The sequence below is a fragment of the Symphalangus syndactylus genome, chromosome 6 (assembly GCF_028878055.3).
Source record: "Symphalangus syndactylus isolate Jambi chromosome 6, NHGRI_mSymSyn1-v2.1_pri, whole genome shotgun sequence".
Lineage (NCBI taxonomy): Eukaryota > Metazoa > Chordata > Mammalia > Primates > Hylobatidae > Symphalangus > Symphalangus syndactylus.
The window spans coordinates 28,944,964-28,963,479 of record NC_072428.2 but is presented as its reverse complement, the minus strand read 5'-3'; the positions used below and the strand labels follow the sequence as shown (position 1 = coordinate 28,963,479).

The 18,516-nt window shown below is 35.7% G+C and overlaps 1 protein-coding gene across 3 annotated transcripts in view; it reads right to left on the bottom strand.

The window, feature by feature from the left end:
* Positions 1–18,516, bottom strand: part of LGR4 (leucine rich repeat containing G protein-coupled receptor 4) — a 110,264-nt gene that overhangs the window by 6,732 nt on the left and 85,016 nt on the right. For all 3 annotated transcript variants that reach the window (XM_055282077.2, XM_055282075.2, XM_055282078.2), the window contains 12 exons: positions 13,460–13,675; positions 12,542–12,613; positions 10,407–10,475; positions 9,116–9,187; positions 8,861–8,932; positions 8,492–8,560; positions 6,918–6,989; positions 5,384–5,449; positions 4,524–4,595; positions 2,190–2,261; positions 1,773–1,898; positions 509–624 (listed from right to left, as the gene is read on the bottom strand). In XM_055282077.2, coding sequence (XP_055138052.1) covers positions 509–624; positions 1,773–1,898; positions 2,190–2,261; positions 4,524–4,595; positions 5,384–5,449; positions 6,918–6,989; positions 8,492–8,560; positions 8,861–8,932; positions 9,116–9,187; positions 10,407–10,475; positions 12,542–12,613; positions 13,460–13,675 — 1,094 coding nt within the window. The remainder of the gene's footprint in view (positions 1–508; positions 625–1,772; positions 1,899–2,189; positions 2,262–4,523; positions 4,596–5,383; positions 5,450–6,917; positions 6,990–8,491; positions 8,561–8,860; positions 8,933–9,115; positions 9,188–10,406; positions 10,476–12,541; positions 12,614–13,459; positions 13,676–18,516) is intronic.

The following is an 18,516-nucleotide window of genomic DNA, read 5'->3' as shown; positions in this document are numbered from 1 at the left end:
AATTTTCTCTGTATATAAGTGAGTTCTCCTTATAGAAGGCTCAATAACACATTTTAAAGATGCTGGTAGCATAGTGAATGCCATTGTTTTTTTGGTTTTGGTTTTTTTTTAGAGACAAGGTCTTGCTCTGTTGCCCAGTCTGGAATGCACTGGCACAATCATAGCTCACTGCAACCTTGAACTCCTGAGCTCTGCTCAAGGGATTCTCCCACCTCAGTCTCCCAAGTAGTGGGGAACACAGGCACATGCCACTACACTCAGCTAGTTTTAAAATTTTTTATATAGAGAGAGTCTCACTTTGTTGCACAGGCTGGTCTCAAATTCTTAGCCTCAAATGACCCTCCCACCTTGGCCTCCCTAAGTGCTGAGATTACAGGCATGAGCCATCACGCCTGGCCAGAGAATGCCATTTTTCTCACAGATTTCCTATTGATCATTCACAAAGTAATTATAAACTTTAATCAATGCCTTAAAGGAGTGTTCTATTTTTTAAAACTCATGCACTTGCCTTTCTCCTGTGCCACACTGTGGTCCTGGAGGCTGTTATCTTCTGTGTTTAAATTTGCATAAGAGTCACAACCCCAAAATGCACAGCACTGATAAGCATATGGTACTGATAAAGACCTGGAAAAAAAGTTGTAAAATCTACACTGAACAGCAACTCCACAGACACGGTTTTGTTTTGTAAAAGTATTTTAAACTTTGAAAACCTCAGCCAAGGAGTCAGAAAGATCTGTCATGTGCTTTAGGCTGGTCATTCATCCTCTCTGGGCCTCAGTTTCCTCATCTGTGAAAACAGCTCTGGTATCAGATGACACCGAGACTTTCTCCCTTTCTATAAGATCTCTCTTAACAGTTGGATGTAAATCAAACTGTTTAAAATTTAACAGCAGTACTCCAATTTAAAGTAATATCTTATGACTCCTTTTATAAATGTATTAACTATGCTCAATTTATCATATGAAACTGATAGTTTCACTTAAAATTAATGCCCCAGGTCATTTGTGACTTTATACCATTAAATACATTTACTTGATTAAATAAATGTAATGAAAATATTTATTCTCTTGCCCAACAATAATATTATCTCTCTTTTTTTAGAGACAGCGTCTTGCTCTGTCACCCAGGCTATAGTGTAATGGCGCAATCACAGCTCAGTGCAGCCTAGAACTCCCAGGCTGAAGTGATCCTCCCATTTCAGCCTCCCAAGTAGCTGGGACTACAGGCATGTGCCACCACATCCAGCTAACTTTTGTATTTTTTGTAGAGACAGGGTCTCAGCATGTTGCCCAGGCTGGTCTTGAACTCCTGGTGTCAAGCGATCTGCCCACCTTGGCCTTCCCCAAAGTGCTGGGATTACAGGTGCAAGCCACCACGTTCGGCCTCATAACAATATTCTCTATTATATTTAATGCAATCCCCCATAACTCTAAAATCTTCATGAAGTATTATAGCATTGTTTTCTGCAAGTTCACATTTACATGGTTTCTGCCATCTTATTGCTAATGAAAAGTCCACTGTATTAAAAAACCATGCTGGTGAATAGCTGTATTATCTCTTTGAGGCCATCAAGGGCTCCAGTTCACGTTCTTAAAGACTATGGAATAATATTCATGTTCTATTTTTCACCAAATTTGCAAAGATTGAGGTAGAAAACACCCTTAAATTATAGCCTATCAGAAAATCTGAGAACCACAGCAAAAAACCAGGACACTCTGTAATTTTGGAGCCTACCATAACTTCAACAAAAAGAAAAATAAGCAAAAACACACCTGAGGTTAACAAAGTCTTTTGCTGCTAAGGCTTCTTTCAGCTTGAAGTTGCCCACAAGTTTCAGCTGATTTAGCCCATTCAGGCCTTCCGTAGGAAAGGAAGTTAATTCATTGAAACTTACATCTCTAAAATATGAATGAGACTTCAAGTTAATGCCCAATATATAAATCATATAGAAACATCTGTATATGTATTAACATCATAAATATTACATCCCTAAGATCAAGTGGGGGTGCTAAAATTATAGTTCTAGCATGTATCTTGCCATTTAAGAAGACTTTACTATAAATACAGCTTAGCATTTATACAAGGGAATAACTAAACAGAAAAATATTTTGATTCCACAATGTTAAAACGGATGTTTCTATAGCACTAGTTACTACTTTCATGACATTACTGCATAATCATCTACTTACAGGTTAGTTATTGGCCCAAGTGTGGCAAAAGCTCTACTGTGAATTTCATGTATCAGGTTTCTACTCAGATCTCTGCAATTATAAGAGTAACATGTTAATCTTTCAAATAAACACTCAAAATGCCACTTACTTAGACTACACTTTAGAATTAGAGGTAGTAACACAATATCGCTGATAAGATAACATAGATCTTCAATCTCGCCCAGCAATATTTTTTCATGTTTATGTTGAAAGCCTCTCCTTCACAACAATCTATTTCTTGGAATATGTTCTGTACAGCAGTAATTCTAGCTGGCATCTGTTTCAAAACAGTTGTGAATTTTCCCACTTTATCATTCTGATACCAATTCGAAAATATAAATGATATGATATAACCTTTGGTACTGCTAACTCAGTGAGGAAAAGCCCAGTTTCTGAAAAAGCTGAAAATAAAAACAGACTTCATATTATTTGCCTTCTCAAAGGTTAGTGATAAGGCCCCGAGAAAAGACAAACAATCAATATGCAAACAAGAGCATTCCAGGAGGGCTGCAGATACCCTTCTTTTCCTAAGCAGGAAATAAAAATTGCATCAACAGTAGAGCCAGCTCCGTATGCAGGAACACACCCTGAGAAATTCTGATATTATAGAATTAATAAAACAGAAATAATCTACAAACACACACTGAACCTTAAAGGAAATTTAAACATTGAGTAAATTCATTCCGAGACACATTTCCTAGATAACAAGGAAACTCAACACACTTGGTTCCAAATCACCAAAAGACCAGCTTCTTATTGTCACTTACCAGTTTCTAAAAGTGATGGCAACTAGGAGCCAGTCTTCTTCCCTATGACTGCCCAGGCTTACAGAAAGTTAGGCCACAACTTGAGATGATCCAGCAACCCAATTACCAATTAAATAGTTTCTCGTAGAGTGCATGTCATATTTCTTAAAGGGGATATACTAAAAAACCGTATTCAATATATGTAATTTCACTTCACTATCAATTTTTCAAACTTTTTCTATAATAGAAAAATGTGCTGGGCAAGGTAGCTCACACCTATAATCCAAACACTTTGGGAGGCCAAGGTGGGTGGATCACTTGAGCCCAGGAGTTTGAGACAAGCCTGGGCAACATAGGGAGACCCCCATCTCTACCAAAAAAAAAAAAAAAAAAAAGAAGAAGAAAAAAATTAGCTGGAGATTGTGGTGTGCACCTGTAGTCCCTCAGCGATTCAGGAGATTGAGGCAGGAGGATTGTCTGAGCTCAGGCATTGGAGGCTGCAGTGAGCTGTGATTACACCAGTGCATTCTAGCCTGAGTGACAGAGTGAGAGACCCTGTCTCAAAAAAAAAAAAAAAAAGAAAAGAAAAGAAAAGAAAAATGTTCACTAATTTAATGTACTATGTTTCTGTGCTAAAGTTCTAGGAAGATAGTGAGTGGCAAGGTTTGTCTCAGTCACCTCTATATTCCCAAGTGCTTATGAGAGTACCTGGAACAAATATGTAGTCAAATACAAATGATTTTTTTAAATACGTGCTTCTGTGGCTTATGAACTCTATTTGTCATGATAGATACTCCAGTGCAGGGGTCAGCAAACTTCTTCTGTAGAGGGCCAGATAGTAAATATTTTCACCTTTGTGGGTCATATACTTTCTGCTGCAACTGCTCAATTCTGCTATAGTGGGGTGAGAGCAGCTTTAGACAGCACTTTAATAATAAAGGCCTGGCAGTGTTCAATTAAACTTAATTGATAAACCAGGAAGCAGGCTGGATTCGGCCCATGGGCTGTAGTCTGCCTACCCTTGCCCTAATGAATTGGCAAACCTCACTATTATAACTTGAAAACAAACAAGCTACATCACTTCAGTTATACACATCATACATTTTTCTACTTGCCAATGTACAATAAGCTAAAGTAAAAAATATTGAAAGATTTATAAATTTTCAAGTCTAAAAATCTTGCAATGTCTAAAATAATATTTTAGGTAAAGTCTAAAAATAATATTTATTGAACACAAATTACATCTTTTTTTTTTTTTTTTTGAGACAGAGTTTCACTCTTCTTGTCCAGGCTGGAGTGCAATGGCGCAATCTCAGCTCACTGCAATCTCCACCTCCAGGGTTCAAGCGATTCTCCTGCCTCAGCCTCCCAAGTAGCTGGGATTACAGACATGCACCATCATGCCCGGCTAATTTTTTGTATTTAGTAGAGATGGGGTTTCACCATGTTGTTCAGGCTGAAATTAAAATTATATCTTTAAGTATTTCTAGTAACATGGAAATCATAACAACATATTAACATAGTTTGGAAAAAATTTATTATCTTTAATAATCGTAGACAAACTTACAGAATCCTTAGAGATATCAGGCCTTGAAAGGTGCCTTCCTTTATTTGGTAGATCTGATTACGCTGTAAAGAACTAAATAAAAAAAGAAGAAGAAAGACGATGAAGACAAATACAAAGAAGAGAGCAGGAGGAGGAGGAAAGAGAAAGGGATAGAGAAAAAGAAAAAAGTTACTTTCTATTTGGAAAAATAACATTACAACATTTCTTATTTGAGTTTTTTCTAAATTTAAGTAACTATTCTTATGTAACAGTGATCTTGTTGAAAGAGAATTGCCCTTTTCTCATCTATAAAATGAAAGAGACTAATTGGTATTTCATCCATATTATACTGAGAATTAACTGGTATGCTATCTAAATTCCCCCATCAACCCCACTCAGGCATAAGAGAAGGAAGATGATGCAGGGAGAAAAGGAACCAAGACAACACAACTATGACAAATACCGTATAGGAATAAAGTTACAGGACTACATAGAGTTAAAATGGGAGAATCAATGCCTCCCTCTTCCCATCTCCCAACCAACTTCCACCAGAGCTGTGCAACACAGGACATGATGGGAACTGGCACTCATGTCTGGTTTCCCTCAATAGCTGGACAAGTTTTCGTTTTCTATTTCTTTTAAATATACACCAACTTCCAACTTTTCCCGCGTAGTGTTTCATGGGATGCCTGATAGGTAAGTGCCTAATATATGCTGGTTGCACGAACACATCTGGTTCAATTTGACGTGTTATTTATGGGAACATCCGATTACAGGAATTTCTAATTTCTTACTCTTGAAGCCATCTATTAAAAATATGAAATGCTCAACAAATTTAACAATATACTACAGCAAAAGGAGTAAGTCAAAGACCAACTCACATTTCTTCCAGAGCATGGCAACCATTAAAACTTGGAAGGTCTCTTATATTGTTGTAAGACAAGTCCCTTGAAACAATGGAAATTAACAAATTAATGCTATGTTATCAGAATATTATATTAAAAGAGTGGTACTCAGAAGCATTGAAAGCAGAGATAAGTAATAAAGAGATATGCCTGAATAAGAAAAACAATTATTTTTTTCCTAAGACTTGTCAGCTTCTCAAATACCTCAGTGATACAATAAGCCTAAGATTGATAAAGTTCAAGAATATATTGTTGCGCATAGACACTATAAAATATGTAAAAATATATTTCTATAAAGTATATATAAGTACATAACATAAATATGTAAAATTAAATATGTAAATATAGAAAAATATACAAAATACATAAAATTTAAGTGGTAAAGCTACATTTTTTTAAATTTATATTTATACAATTTAAAAATTTGTATTTTTTCAATATTGGTTATCCCATAAATAACTTATATATTCTTTTATTGAAAAGCTCTAAGAGAAATGGTATGCTTATCAACATTTTAAAAAACAGTTATATTACATCAAACACCAGAACTAGTTAACTTTCAGTCCCACTGCAGTTTGTCCTCAACAGTGATCATTATGTTTAAGTTTGATACACCACTGCATCACTAAATTATAGTCATGACCCAAATAACAGTTGTGGTCAATGACAGACACCATATACAATGTTATGGTCCCATAAGAGTATAATACCATATTTCTGCTCCAACTTTTCTATGTTTAGATATACAAATATTTACTATTATGTTACACTTGCCTATAGTATTCAGTACAGTATTATGCTGTACAGGTTTGTAGGCTAGGAGTAACAGATTATATCATATAGCACAGGTGCGTAGAAGAAACCACCGAGGTTTGTGTAAGCATACTCTATGATTTTCGCACAATGACAAAATTGCCCCATGACACATTTCTTAGAATGTATTCCTATTGTTAAGTGGATGTGTGACTTTACTGGCTTAATGAATCAGTCATTTATTTTGTTACTATCTCCCACCACTGAATACTTATTAACAACTTAATAACTTAATTGTTTATTCTGGAGACATTTTTACATCCTTTATTTACTTTTAGTTTCTAGGTCAGCCTAAAGTTTTTAGAAAGCGACATGCTTTAGTTCATTCCAGACTGAATAAAGAGTTAGGCTCTGCTTAGGTTGCAGATGAAAGGAGGAGACTATGAGGAGAGCTACCCCTGGAGAAACTAGAATAAAGACAAAGAGCAGGATGAGAAAAAATGGAGAAAGAACCTATCTTGGTTTTACTTTGTTCAAAATAAAGTCACAAGTATATGATATATTCAAAACCCTAAAACCTAATTCAAATGCACATTACCCACCCTGGAGATGACTCAAATACCTGCTCCTTTACAACAACTAAGAAGTAATTATACCTCAAAACCACCTTATGAAAGTAGATCCTTAAAATAAAATTGAACATGTGTGAATATATAAACAAAAGGTATGAGGGGAAGGGAAGAAGAATCCAACTTACAAAGTCCTAAGCATCTTTTGTTCTTGACACAAATTATTAGGTATGCTGCTTATCTTTGTACCTGTCAAAGTCCTGTGGAAAAACATTATTCATGTAAGAAATAATTCAACTCAAGATAGTAGGCAAAATTTGTTCCCATATAGAAAAATAATAAAAAAAAGTGCTCACATATTTACATATGGACTAGATTCTATACATCCCATGGCCTAATTATTCCATAAAGTTAGACATGCAGGAAGGTGAACTGAACCCCAATTCTGATATCATCTTCACAGTAACTCAAAAACACTTGTGACATTAGATGTTGATACTGGGCTTGATTTCCCACATGGACCAGGAGGAAAACACTAATCTACAGTCACACAGTCTGATCACAGTTAATTGCAAGTTGTCACCTTCTTACACCCAAGACCTTTGAAACCAACTTGCATTCTGCCCCCAAATCTTGTTTCTGTCTTTTCTTTCAGTCAGACTGGCTCAGCATTCGAAAATGTTCTCTTATTCCCCTCCCTTCTGTAGTCTATCACCAGTTCCTGTTATTTCTTCCTCTGTTGTGTTTCTAGCATCTAATTCTTTCAGAAAAAGTGAAGTGAGGCAGAGAGGGATGGAGAAATCTCAGACAGACCATGCTATTTGTCCTAGTGCAAATCCAGTGATGGATTAAAGACCTGGAGCTCTCATAATTCAATGTGTTCATCTGGTCAGGTGGACTATTCCCACAGCCGCCTCACTGTTCTTCCCATCTCTAGTCTCTTTCTCCTTACCCTCCTCACATTACCTCCTCAAATATTCTCAACACCTCCAACTGCCTTAAGAGTCAAGTTTAAACTCCTTACCTCAGTGCTTCCCAAGTTCTTTTTTAAAAAATATACTGTCACGTGTGACCATTGTAACATTTAAATGGCACGCTGCAGTAAGACTCCTGTGGCTAGAGGCCCTAGCTGCCTCAGGCCCCATCTGACTGTCTGGAGGGCTGAGGTCATCAAGATCTTCAGTGCACCTGTAAACTCATGCGCAGACCACTCACTGGGAAACTGCCACAACCAAATGTGCAACATTCAAGGCTTGTCATTTCAAAGTCTAATACCAAACAATTCTCCGGTTTCTCCACACCACCCCCATCCTATTATAAACATGCAATTCTAGCTATATTTGCTCATCTATATGCTATCTCTGGGAATACTTTTGGTATTTCCAGTTTTACTAATCCTGTCTTAAATAAAAGACTCAGCTCTGGGAAACCTGACAGTATTCAAACCTTCTACCTCCTCCGTGAAGTAGTCTACATCGATTGCTCCCACTTCTAAATTCTGAAAGCACTGCTTCTAATTTGGCACTTTGTTAATGCCTTGTATTTTCTGTGAACTTTTCAGATCTTATCCACATAATCGGCTCTACTCTGCCTAAGCTCACTGACCCCAAACCCAATATATTCTTCTCCATGCATGATATATACAAAGGGAAACTGGAGGAATCAACATAAACCCATCACTGTCACTAAAAGACCCTGGCACCCTGCTGGCAGTCCAGCAGTGTTATCTTTATACAACCCCTCTTCAAAGGGCCTTACTTACAGACTTTCCAGGTGGGCAGTTCCTGTAAGATTGGGGAACTGCTGCACCATGCTTGCACCACGAATGACTCTTGAAGAAATGGAGAAAGACAAAGTAATTTTTAAATTTTTTTTCGTATTTTATGTTTTAAACAGTTTAAAATTACAGTGCAACTATAACTAAAAATAAAACTAGTTTCATCTCTTGAATGTACTTGAAAGTGTGATAATTTGGCCAAGTATTCACAAAAATAAGAACAATTATAAATTCTGCCCAAGGGAGAAAAAAATTTTAAAGATTTTGTTTTCTGGAGTTCCAGTAATAAATTCTTGTCTTCCACTAAAACAACTGTATAAATATCCAGGTTTGTTTTTAAATTCACATACTTACAGGGAATGAAGATCAGATAAATTGTGAAATGCTGAGTTCCCCACAAAAGACAGAGGATTATCATACAAATGTCTGTGAAAATATCCAAAAAAAGTAAAATTTTCATATGTTCACAAGCACTCTAATATTAAATCTATGTTCACAATGTACATATATCTAAAAGCCTGACTTTTCATTCTTTATCAGGGTGTTTGGCATTGTACGGACACAGCTTCACATAATTATACATTAAAAGAAACTTTCAAAAATACTTACATAGTTCTTAACAGTGGATTACCATCAAATGCTCCATCAGGGATAACAGAAATAGAATTACTATGAAATCCTCTAGAAAGATAGGAGAAAAGTATTTTGAAATGCATTATCCTCTTGCAAAATAAAACCCAAGTATCTACTGCTGTTCAGCATTATATAAAATACAACTGATAATGACTACATGAAAATTTTCAAAAGCATAGGAAATCTCAAATTTTAATTTTATTTTATCTTTTACGGTATCATACCTAATTCTTTTTTAACCCACTGCTTAGCTTGGTATCTATCAGATCCCTCATATGCATTTATCTGTTGCTTCATCATAAAAAAAAGCTTTAGACCATGAGAAACAGGTGTTCTAACCTCAAAATCTCTCTCACTGTAGCCTGTATTTACCCTCTTGGCAATGCATCTTAGAATGTTAACCATCAACTAGCTCATGACACACAGTCCCTGTTGTGCCATATACAGTCACTAACTCTACCCATGACAAACCCGACGTCCAAAATGTTCCCTCAGGCAGGGCACAGTGGCTCATGCCTGTAATCCCAGCATTCTGAGGGGATCACTTGAGCCCAGGAGTTTGAGACCAGCATGGGCAACATGATGAAACCCTATCTCTAGAAAAAATTTAAAAATTAGCTGGGCGTGGTGGTGCATGCCTACAGTCCCAGCTACCCAGGAAGCTAAATTGGGAGGATCACCTGAGCCTGGGAGGTCAAGGCTGCAGTGAGCTGTGATCATGCCACTGCACCGTGACACTCCAGCCTGGGTGACAGAGTGAGACCCTGTCTCAAAACATACAAACAAACAAAAGGAAATAAAAACAAAAATGCTCCCTCATTCCTGTGTTTAAATATTTTTATTCTTTCAAGTCCAGTCAAACTCCTTCCTTTTGGTGATGCTTTCTGCAGTAACTCCAAACTTCAATTAAGTATTCTTCCGGAATGATTTATTTATCCTATACATTCAGCATTTATTTCTACCTAGAAACAGCTGTCTGTCTTAACATGATCAGTTTCCCCAGTAAGACTAAGACTACAAGCTCCTTAAAGGCAGACACTGTATATCAGGCCTTCTTGTTTTATCAGCATCTAACCCTATACAGCAATCTATACTCAAAATTGTCTCTGTCATCGAACACAATCCACCTTTATGATTATTTGTGTGTTTGTGTGCATGTATTATGGTTATACGTAATGGAACAAGATGTTCTAAAATCTCATTGATGGAACATTAAATGGTGAGTTCCAGGGATATGAAGACATAAAGAGAATGAAGCAATACTCACAGCTCTTTTAGGCTAGGAAGGGCTTTAATAGCCTGAGGAAATTCCCCCAAGTTATTATAATTCAAGTCTCTAGAAAAAAATGGGTGAAAATATATCAAAATATTAAATAGTGGTCATAATTCATAAGGCATTTTGTTACAGACATACTTTTTTAAAATCATATCCTCTGTATGGTAATCTTTCTTTATCAATCATATTGTCATTCAAAACCATGTAGGAGTTTAACTGAATTTACACCTTTTCTTACAATACTGAATAGAGAGAAATCATTCTTCTTCCATGATGTTTTTAGGTCAACAAACTTACAGTTCAAAGAATTCTCAAAATCATGTATTACTGATGCATTAAATACATAAGTCATCTGAATGGCATTTCTTTGAAAATTCATTCTAGAATATAATTCATTGAATATCCATTTGTAAATGACAGTGTGAAACTGAGGTTTCCATTTGGAGTTCACAGTGGCTTCCCAAAATTCTGGTATAAGAGCAGCTGACCTCAGTTCCACCATCAGCGTGATGACCTGAGATAAAAATAATCACAAGGAGGCCGGGCACAGTGGTTCATGCCTGTAATCCCAGCACTTTGGGAGGCTGAGGTGGGCAGATCTTGAGGTCAAGAGATCGAGACCATCCTGGCCAACGTGGTGAAACCCCATCTCTACTAAAAATACCACAATTAGCAGGGCGTGGTGGCGCATGCCTGTAGTGCCAGCTACTCAGGAAGCTGAGACAGGAGAATCTCTTGAACCTGGGAGACGGAGGTTGCAGTGAGCCAAGATCATGCCACTGCACTCCAGCCTGGTGACACAGCAAGACTCTGTCTCAAAAAAATAAAAAAAATAAATAATAATAATCAGAAGGACCAGGGTAGATTCACACAACTGTCCTCATACAGGTTATGAATTATTGGTAATTTTATATTAGTTAGGAGAAAGACAAGCCATAGTGATCTGTACTGAAAAGTCTTAGTTCTGAGAGTGTTTAAAGTTTAATTTTTTTTAACATAAAGAGCACACTGGCATATGATTAGCATGATTGATTTCAGAATGAAAGTAAAATAAAATTAAAAGCTCAGCTCCTCTGAGACCTATTGTTTTCCTTTTCCTTTTTGTAACATAGAAGAAAAAATGGCAAATAAGGATTTAACTGGGAAGAGGTTTAATTTTAACATAATTGAAATAGTGTACACAGCTTAGGATTAGGAAATCTATTCAATCTTTTATTTATAACACTAGAACTCACACACTTAGCAAAGGAGATCTGAGTTTGGAACTATCTTCTACAAGATTTTCAACTTTCATATATCCATTAATGTTTCCTATCCTCTAATTTAGATAGAAAAGTGAATTAATGTAGTCCTAAAAGATTTTAAGTCTTCTCATTAATTGACAGTTAACCAGAAAATTCAGTCAAATAAAATACTACAAACCCTGAGCATTCCAATCAGGTTTTACTCACCCATGTAATTGGGACCTTCTCTGAATCATTTACTCATCACAACAGCAAAAATTACATTATCTTTGAATAAAGGCAATAAAGGCAACTAATATAGGCTAAAAGAACAAAAATAAAGATCCTATTCTCAATTATATACAGCTATACAATGCCTTTTACTTATATAGTGGTGCAATGTACAGTTGAAACAGCCAGAGGTCTCAAACACTTTCGCTCGTGGAAACAACAACAAAAGTATCATAGCAGAATATAAAATCTTCATTTGTTACACGTAAAAGCAGATATAGTATTCAAACCCAGTGTTCACAATTAGAAGGCAACTGAGATCATGGAAAAAATAAAACTATCTAGAATTCATTTTAGAAGTTTCTAACTTCCAAAACTGTCATACATTTAACAAAACCAACATTTCTGGAAAGGTATAAATCTTTGTAGATTGAGCTGTTTTGAATGTGTATTCTTTGGGGGAAAACATGCAATTCACACTTTGCCATTTTTAGCCATGGACTTAGATCAGTATTCATAATTAGGTTATTTGATAGCAAGAATTTAGTCCGGTATCAAAGTGAATTAATAAGGAGCTGAACTCAAGGCCAATATTTTTTTTTTCCTGCAATGAAGTACAAAACTATACTTTCAATATCACAATGTAGTTGCCCAAAATATGAATATACTTACAAGGTCTCCAGGTTATCTAGTCCATCAAAACAGTGTTGACTCAGGTTTTTAATTTTATTGTTATGAAGATGCCTATGGGGGAAAAAAAGTATAAAATGACTTTTCCATCTCCCATTGGCAACTATTATCATTGTTTTATATGTCTGAGTTGGTGTGTAAAGGAATGATGTAGCTCAACATATCAACAACTAAACAGCTAAACAGTTTTCTGTTGACCACAGAAAACAAGTGACATTGGGTAGTTATCTCTTGCTATGTACACTGCACAGACTCACTAAACATAGACTACCTCATGGAAAGAGAAAAGTATCTCTAGTGGAAATATGGTACATACATGGAAGATTAATATTTATTCATATCAAAATAAAGTTTTGATTAGCTCTTAAATATATGAAGAAAAATTTGATGAGCTCTCTTACTGAGGACATGAGGGTAACGGTGTGGAGGAAGTGTGTAGTTTACACCAGTGAGATCTCCAGCAGATTTTAAAAGAAGCACTATTTTGTTATGTCTTGGAAGATTAAAAACACGCTGCATCACATACTCTCTGAACAAGTGGAAAACACGAAATATCCCTGGGACTAACTTGTATGGACACCTCGAAATGATTTCCCTTCTTTTAACATTGAATACGCTGCTGGGACACAAGTAAAAGCTGTATAAATGTGTGCTAAATGACCCAATTTCTTCTCATGATTATAACTGGTCATTTATCTTAGGGAGATTCAACAATTATCATCAGCTAGTAATTTTTAAAATTATCCTATTCTGTTTAATATTGTACAAAAGCAGCTCCCAAAGCACTAACTAATCAGGAGCATATTCAGCGAGGTGCTTTGATAATAATCTGTCAGAAGAAATCTGTTTTTGTACCCCAATTAACACAAATATATGGAATTAAAAGGGATAGATACTTACAGAACTACCAGGCTTGAAAGGTTGGTAAATGCAAAGTCAGGGATGCTTGAGATCTTGTTGAGAGCCAGGGTCAGCGCCTGTAGGGTGGGCAGATTGCTGAGGGGGTGCACAGGCACCTCCGTCAAGCTGTTGTCATCCAGCCACAGATGCCGTAACTGAACAAGTCCTTCAAAACTGTCCTCGGGGACCGAGGTAATATGGTTGGCATCTAGACGCCTAACAGAAACAGAAACAACCATGTTCAGTAACAAATTCTAGTAAAATTACTCAGTTCAAGTCTCACAACTCAAAGCTTTCAAAACAAAAAGGACTTATAAAAATGATCATCTTTAATTTTACTAGAAGTCCTCATAACATCTAATAACTTTTTCATGATCTGTATAGTGTATGAAACTCAGTTCTTTCTCTTCCTTCATAAGAATGGAATGTATCCAAATCTATATTCTTCAACTATCTTTGGCTTTTGGCTAAGAAGTAACTTTATAGCAGAAAGATATATTTTTAAAAAACACTTGCAAAGTTCATATTGAAATTATGTTTTAGAGCATAATTATCAGACATACAAAAAAAAAGAAACTAAGCTGACCAAATAAGCTACTTTACTTCCAATGTTACAACTAACATTAGACATTAAATTTAGTTGCTACTCTGATTCTGTACCAAGAGAAAGATTAGAAAATACTTAAAATTTTTGTATAGCAATAAAGAATCTAAATAGATTTTCAATCATCCTTATTACCTCTAGGCAAGTTAAAAATGTAAGTGTCATGTACAGGCAAAGCAACTTTTTCCTCTTCTCTTAGCAGTTAAGTGCTTTTGAAAAATCAGTGTGCCAAAATTAACAGTTATTAAGGTCAAATTATCTGTTGGAAAAATCAAGCAGCTCCTCAAATCAATGTTACTGTGGCTTTAAAGTTTCTTCAATTTTTCCAAAACTTTTGGAATTAAGAACACCTTACTAATAGGATTACTCATATTTAAAATTAAGTCCCCATCTGAAAATCAGGAAACTAAGTCCTACGTATTATTGTTGGCACAATAAGATGTAATTGTTGGAATAATTGCTTTTCAACACAAAGACAATCTGGTATTAATATGATGAGGGACACTATGTGCCAGGCAAATCACAGCTTTCCTCACAAATCCCTTGCCGATGTATCTTCATTACTTATATTCATGCCTCACAGCCTTGGACTTCTTTGTGAAAATTACAGAACAGAAAAAAAACTGGTTAAAAATTCAAAATGACTGCATCTTTTTAAAGAAATAGTTTGACAACTTTCGGGTTCAGGAAATTCTGAGTTTTAGAGTGGTTTTTGTGCCTCCTGTTTCCTTGTGCTGTTCCAACTTCAGTTCCTGCCATAATTGTCCCTTTCCAGCACAGTCAAGTCCTGGGCCCCTGGTCCCAATTAACTGCTCCCAGCCCCAGATGCATTTTCCCTTCCTAATGACAGATTAGCAGGGGTTAAAGACCATTGGTCCTGGTGAATATCTGATGGAAGCTTTCTTTCTAATAGAGTCAAGATAACTGAAAGAACACTTAAAAAGGGAGAGCTTAGGACACTGAGCAGCTGCCTTAAGAATCTACCTAGAAACACACATTTTTAGACTTGTTTATTTTTGGGGCTTTTAGAACTTGCCCTGTGACAGGCAACTTTTACATAACAGACTGGCCAAGTACTGGCTACAGAGCGGCAAAGTACTGCCTACAGAGTTGTTTAGGAGATTCGCTTTAATAAGCAGATAGGAGTGTGTTCAAACATGTGTGCACACACACACGCGCACACACACACACACCCCTCGTGGAACTTTTCCATTCTTAGGAAGAAAAAGACTTAAATACATAATCATACAATTAAGCATATTATATAAATAAATATTAATGTAGCTAAATTATACTTGTAGATAACTTAATTACCTGCAATTCACTCAACACAGTTAAACTGAGCATCTTGTTAGGTACAAAGGATAAAATAGTTAACACAACAGGCATGAGGCCTGTCCTCAAGAGACTGACATTCCAGTGGCGGAGGTGACATACAACATAATAAACAAGTTACAAAATGATAACGAAGTACTTTAAAAAGTACCTCTGGAGTAGATAAACAGGGCACTGCGGTTAAAGACTGATGGACTCTGAGGAGGAGGGTAGTTACTCAAAATGCATTTGGTCAAGAAAAGTATTTCTAAGGTGACATTTAAAGTGAGACCTAAAGAAAAAACAAGAATGAGTCAAAGTAGGAGCTGGGCAAGGAGTGTTTTAGGCAAAGGAAAGAGCCAAGGCAGAGACCCAGTAGCAGAAACCAACTTAGTATGATCCAGCAACTCCCAGAAGGTTAAGAGTGATTAAAACACAGGAGGAGGGGAGTAGAGGGACCAGGGACACACATGTGGCTGGGAATGCAAACAGGGTCCACATTCCATAAGTCCCTATAGGCCAGGTAAGGGGTTTGGGTTGTATTTTCGTTACAAATTGAAGTTCTTTAGTGTTACTGCAGCTGAAAAGTTTAAATTGTTTATCATATTGATGATGTATATTCATATTCAATAAAATAATATGTAATGCACCTCCAAATACCTACAATGCCTCCACTGATACAGAAAATAGGATAACAAGGAAAGTTGTCAGTGCCTTTTTAATATAAATTCAGTACTGTATACAACCGTTAAACTCTTGTGAATTCTGTGTCATCAAGGAAAAAAGACAGCCTTAACTTACTGCTAGAAAACTAGGTGAGTTTTGAGCTAAGACAGTAATAAAGCTATCCTCTATACAAAATAGCACAGGTACAACAATAAAATAGCATAATACAACAATAAAAGCACGGACACAATTTCCTCCGTACTAAAAATTTCCAAAAATTGTGAAGTCACACATAAGTAGGGATTAAAAAGAACTATGGAAAAATGAAACTCTTAAATAAGAGGTTAAATGAGAAAAACGATTTGTGGTGACTCAAATGGTTAATCCTTATCTCTCAATTCACATGTGGGTGTGGTGAGGCACCCATAAAAGTGAAAAGTATGGACTTATACTGAGACCAGTGCTTCAGAGCACTGTCTCAGTGTGGCTTTGTAACAATGATCTATTCTATTAGTATTCATCCTGACAGATGAAGATAATACTATAATTCTTTAAGTAGATGCTGAAAAGCATCAGCTATCTTACAAAGTAGAAAGAATATGAGGGTTTATTAAAGTATTTTTCTATTTAAACTCCATGTGGTAAGAGATTAAACTATTGCTTTATTAATCGCAGTTTTCTTGTTAAATGGTGAATAACATATTTATCCACTCAATTTCTTTGTTATTTTTGTCTGGAAAACATGCTTCTATTTTCTATCCTCAAAAGCCTATTTTACAATTGACTGAGACTCATGTATTTTTAAATTTCTTGTCTAAACAAACTACAGTAACAAAATAATATTAAATGCAGATATTTAACTGTTGAAAGTCTTTGTTATCAATAAACACCTGTATAATCTCTGTTCCAACTTACCAATAATGTAAGTGTTATAAACATATTTTAAAACTGAGAAAAACCTAGGAAATTTAATCTTTGAGATCTTTTAATAGTCAATAAAAATGTAATCTGATGTTAAAAAATTTCTAGTGGCGATAATTATGACATACCATTTTAATACCCTGCTGAGGTAATGCTTTAGTTATTTTAACTTTATGGGAGGCAATTATGCTACCTTTTTGTTAGTATCAACAATTGGCTTTCAGATTTTATAGTCAATATCAAACATACACTTGCATCAAACCACTTCTGGTCAATCTCAATCCCTAATGAACTTTGCTTCTTTTAAGCACTATTCAAAACCACAATGAAATCTTTCATGTAATTCAGATCTGAAGAACAGATTTTCAAAATGACTCAAGTGCTGATAAGACTGTTTTACACCATGAGAGAACTCTATCTAACTTCACCACTGCACCCACTCCACTAACAAATGCATGAGCACTTCCTTCTTAAAGAAAACAGGCCTGACCCAGAGCAGCTCCTTGTGTTTCTGATATATATGAAAACATCCCAATGCCTTTAAAAAAAAGTTTGTTTTACCGCCACTCCATACACTCATGCCAATTTTGGAGATAATTTAAACTAAGCAATTTGCTCCATGAATGATAAGCACAGTATGCTTTTTTAAAACATGAAGAGAAACCTATGATTTCTGTGAAAAACATCATTTTAAATCATCTACATTACCAATAAATGTCTCGTACTTTCATGTACTTATTGACCACAAATTAGAGAGAATAATTTTTCTGTTCTACAGTTGAAAATGAGATTTTAGTCTTCTCTTTATTACCCTTTAAACTAGACAAAATAATTGAGTATTTTGATTATTAAATCTTAGAAAATGACAATTCAATATGAAGGTCTTGAAGTAAAATACATTCTTAAGAAGCAAAAGAAAACATGACTATTTAAAAGGCCTGATGAATTCAGGTCCAAGAGAGGTCAGATGACTTGCCCTGTGTACATCCACCCGAGGTGACAGAGTGTGTGAAGTCAGCCGAATAACATTTCTATAAGGGAACTCATTCCCATTGATTCCTTTTACGAGTCTACCTAGAACCTACCCAATTAGCTGTGGTGAAAAACAAATCCTTAGTGAAGGAAGCTACTTAATACAACCACCTTAAATTAAACTTTCATTTCAACTAAGAATTGAATGGCCAACACCATGGATATTCCTTGTTTATGGGTTAGATACAGTTTAAAGTTTAACTTTACAGCATATATTTTTATTTTCACATTCATTGCTCATTAACTACTAGAATATCTCATCTAAAATCAAATGGTAACCTATAATTTATAATTTCCAGGGATGTCTCTTTGGTGCAGTTAAAAATAGCTTTATGTTAGCAAACTGATGGGACAAGCAGCTCAATCATTTTCACGCTGTATTTTCTAACTTGCGTGCATTTCCTACTATTTGCAGTTATTTCAAAGTAGAATACAAAACCTAAGAGACAAATTGTATACAAATATGTGATGTTACTAAAACGCAATTTTATACCAGCACACATATGGGTGATAACTGTTA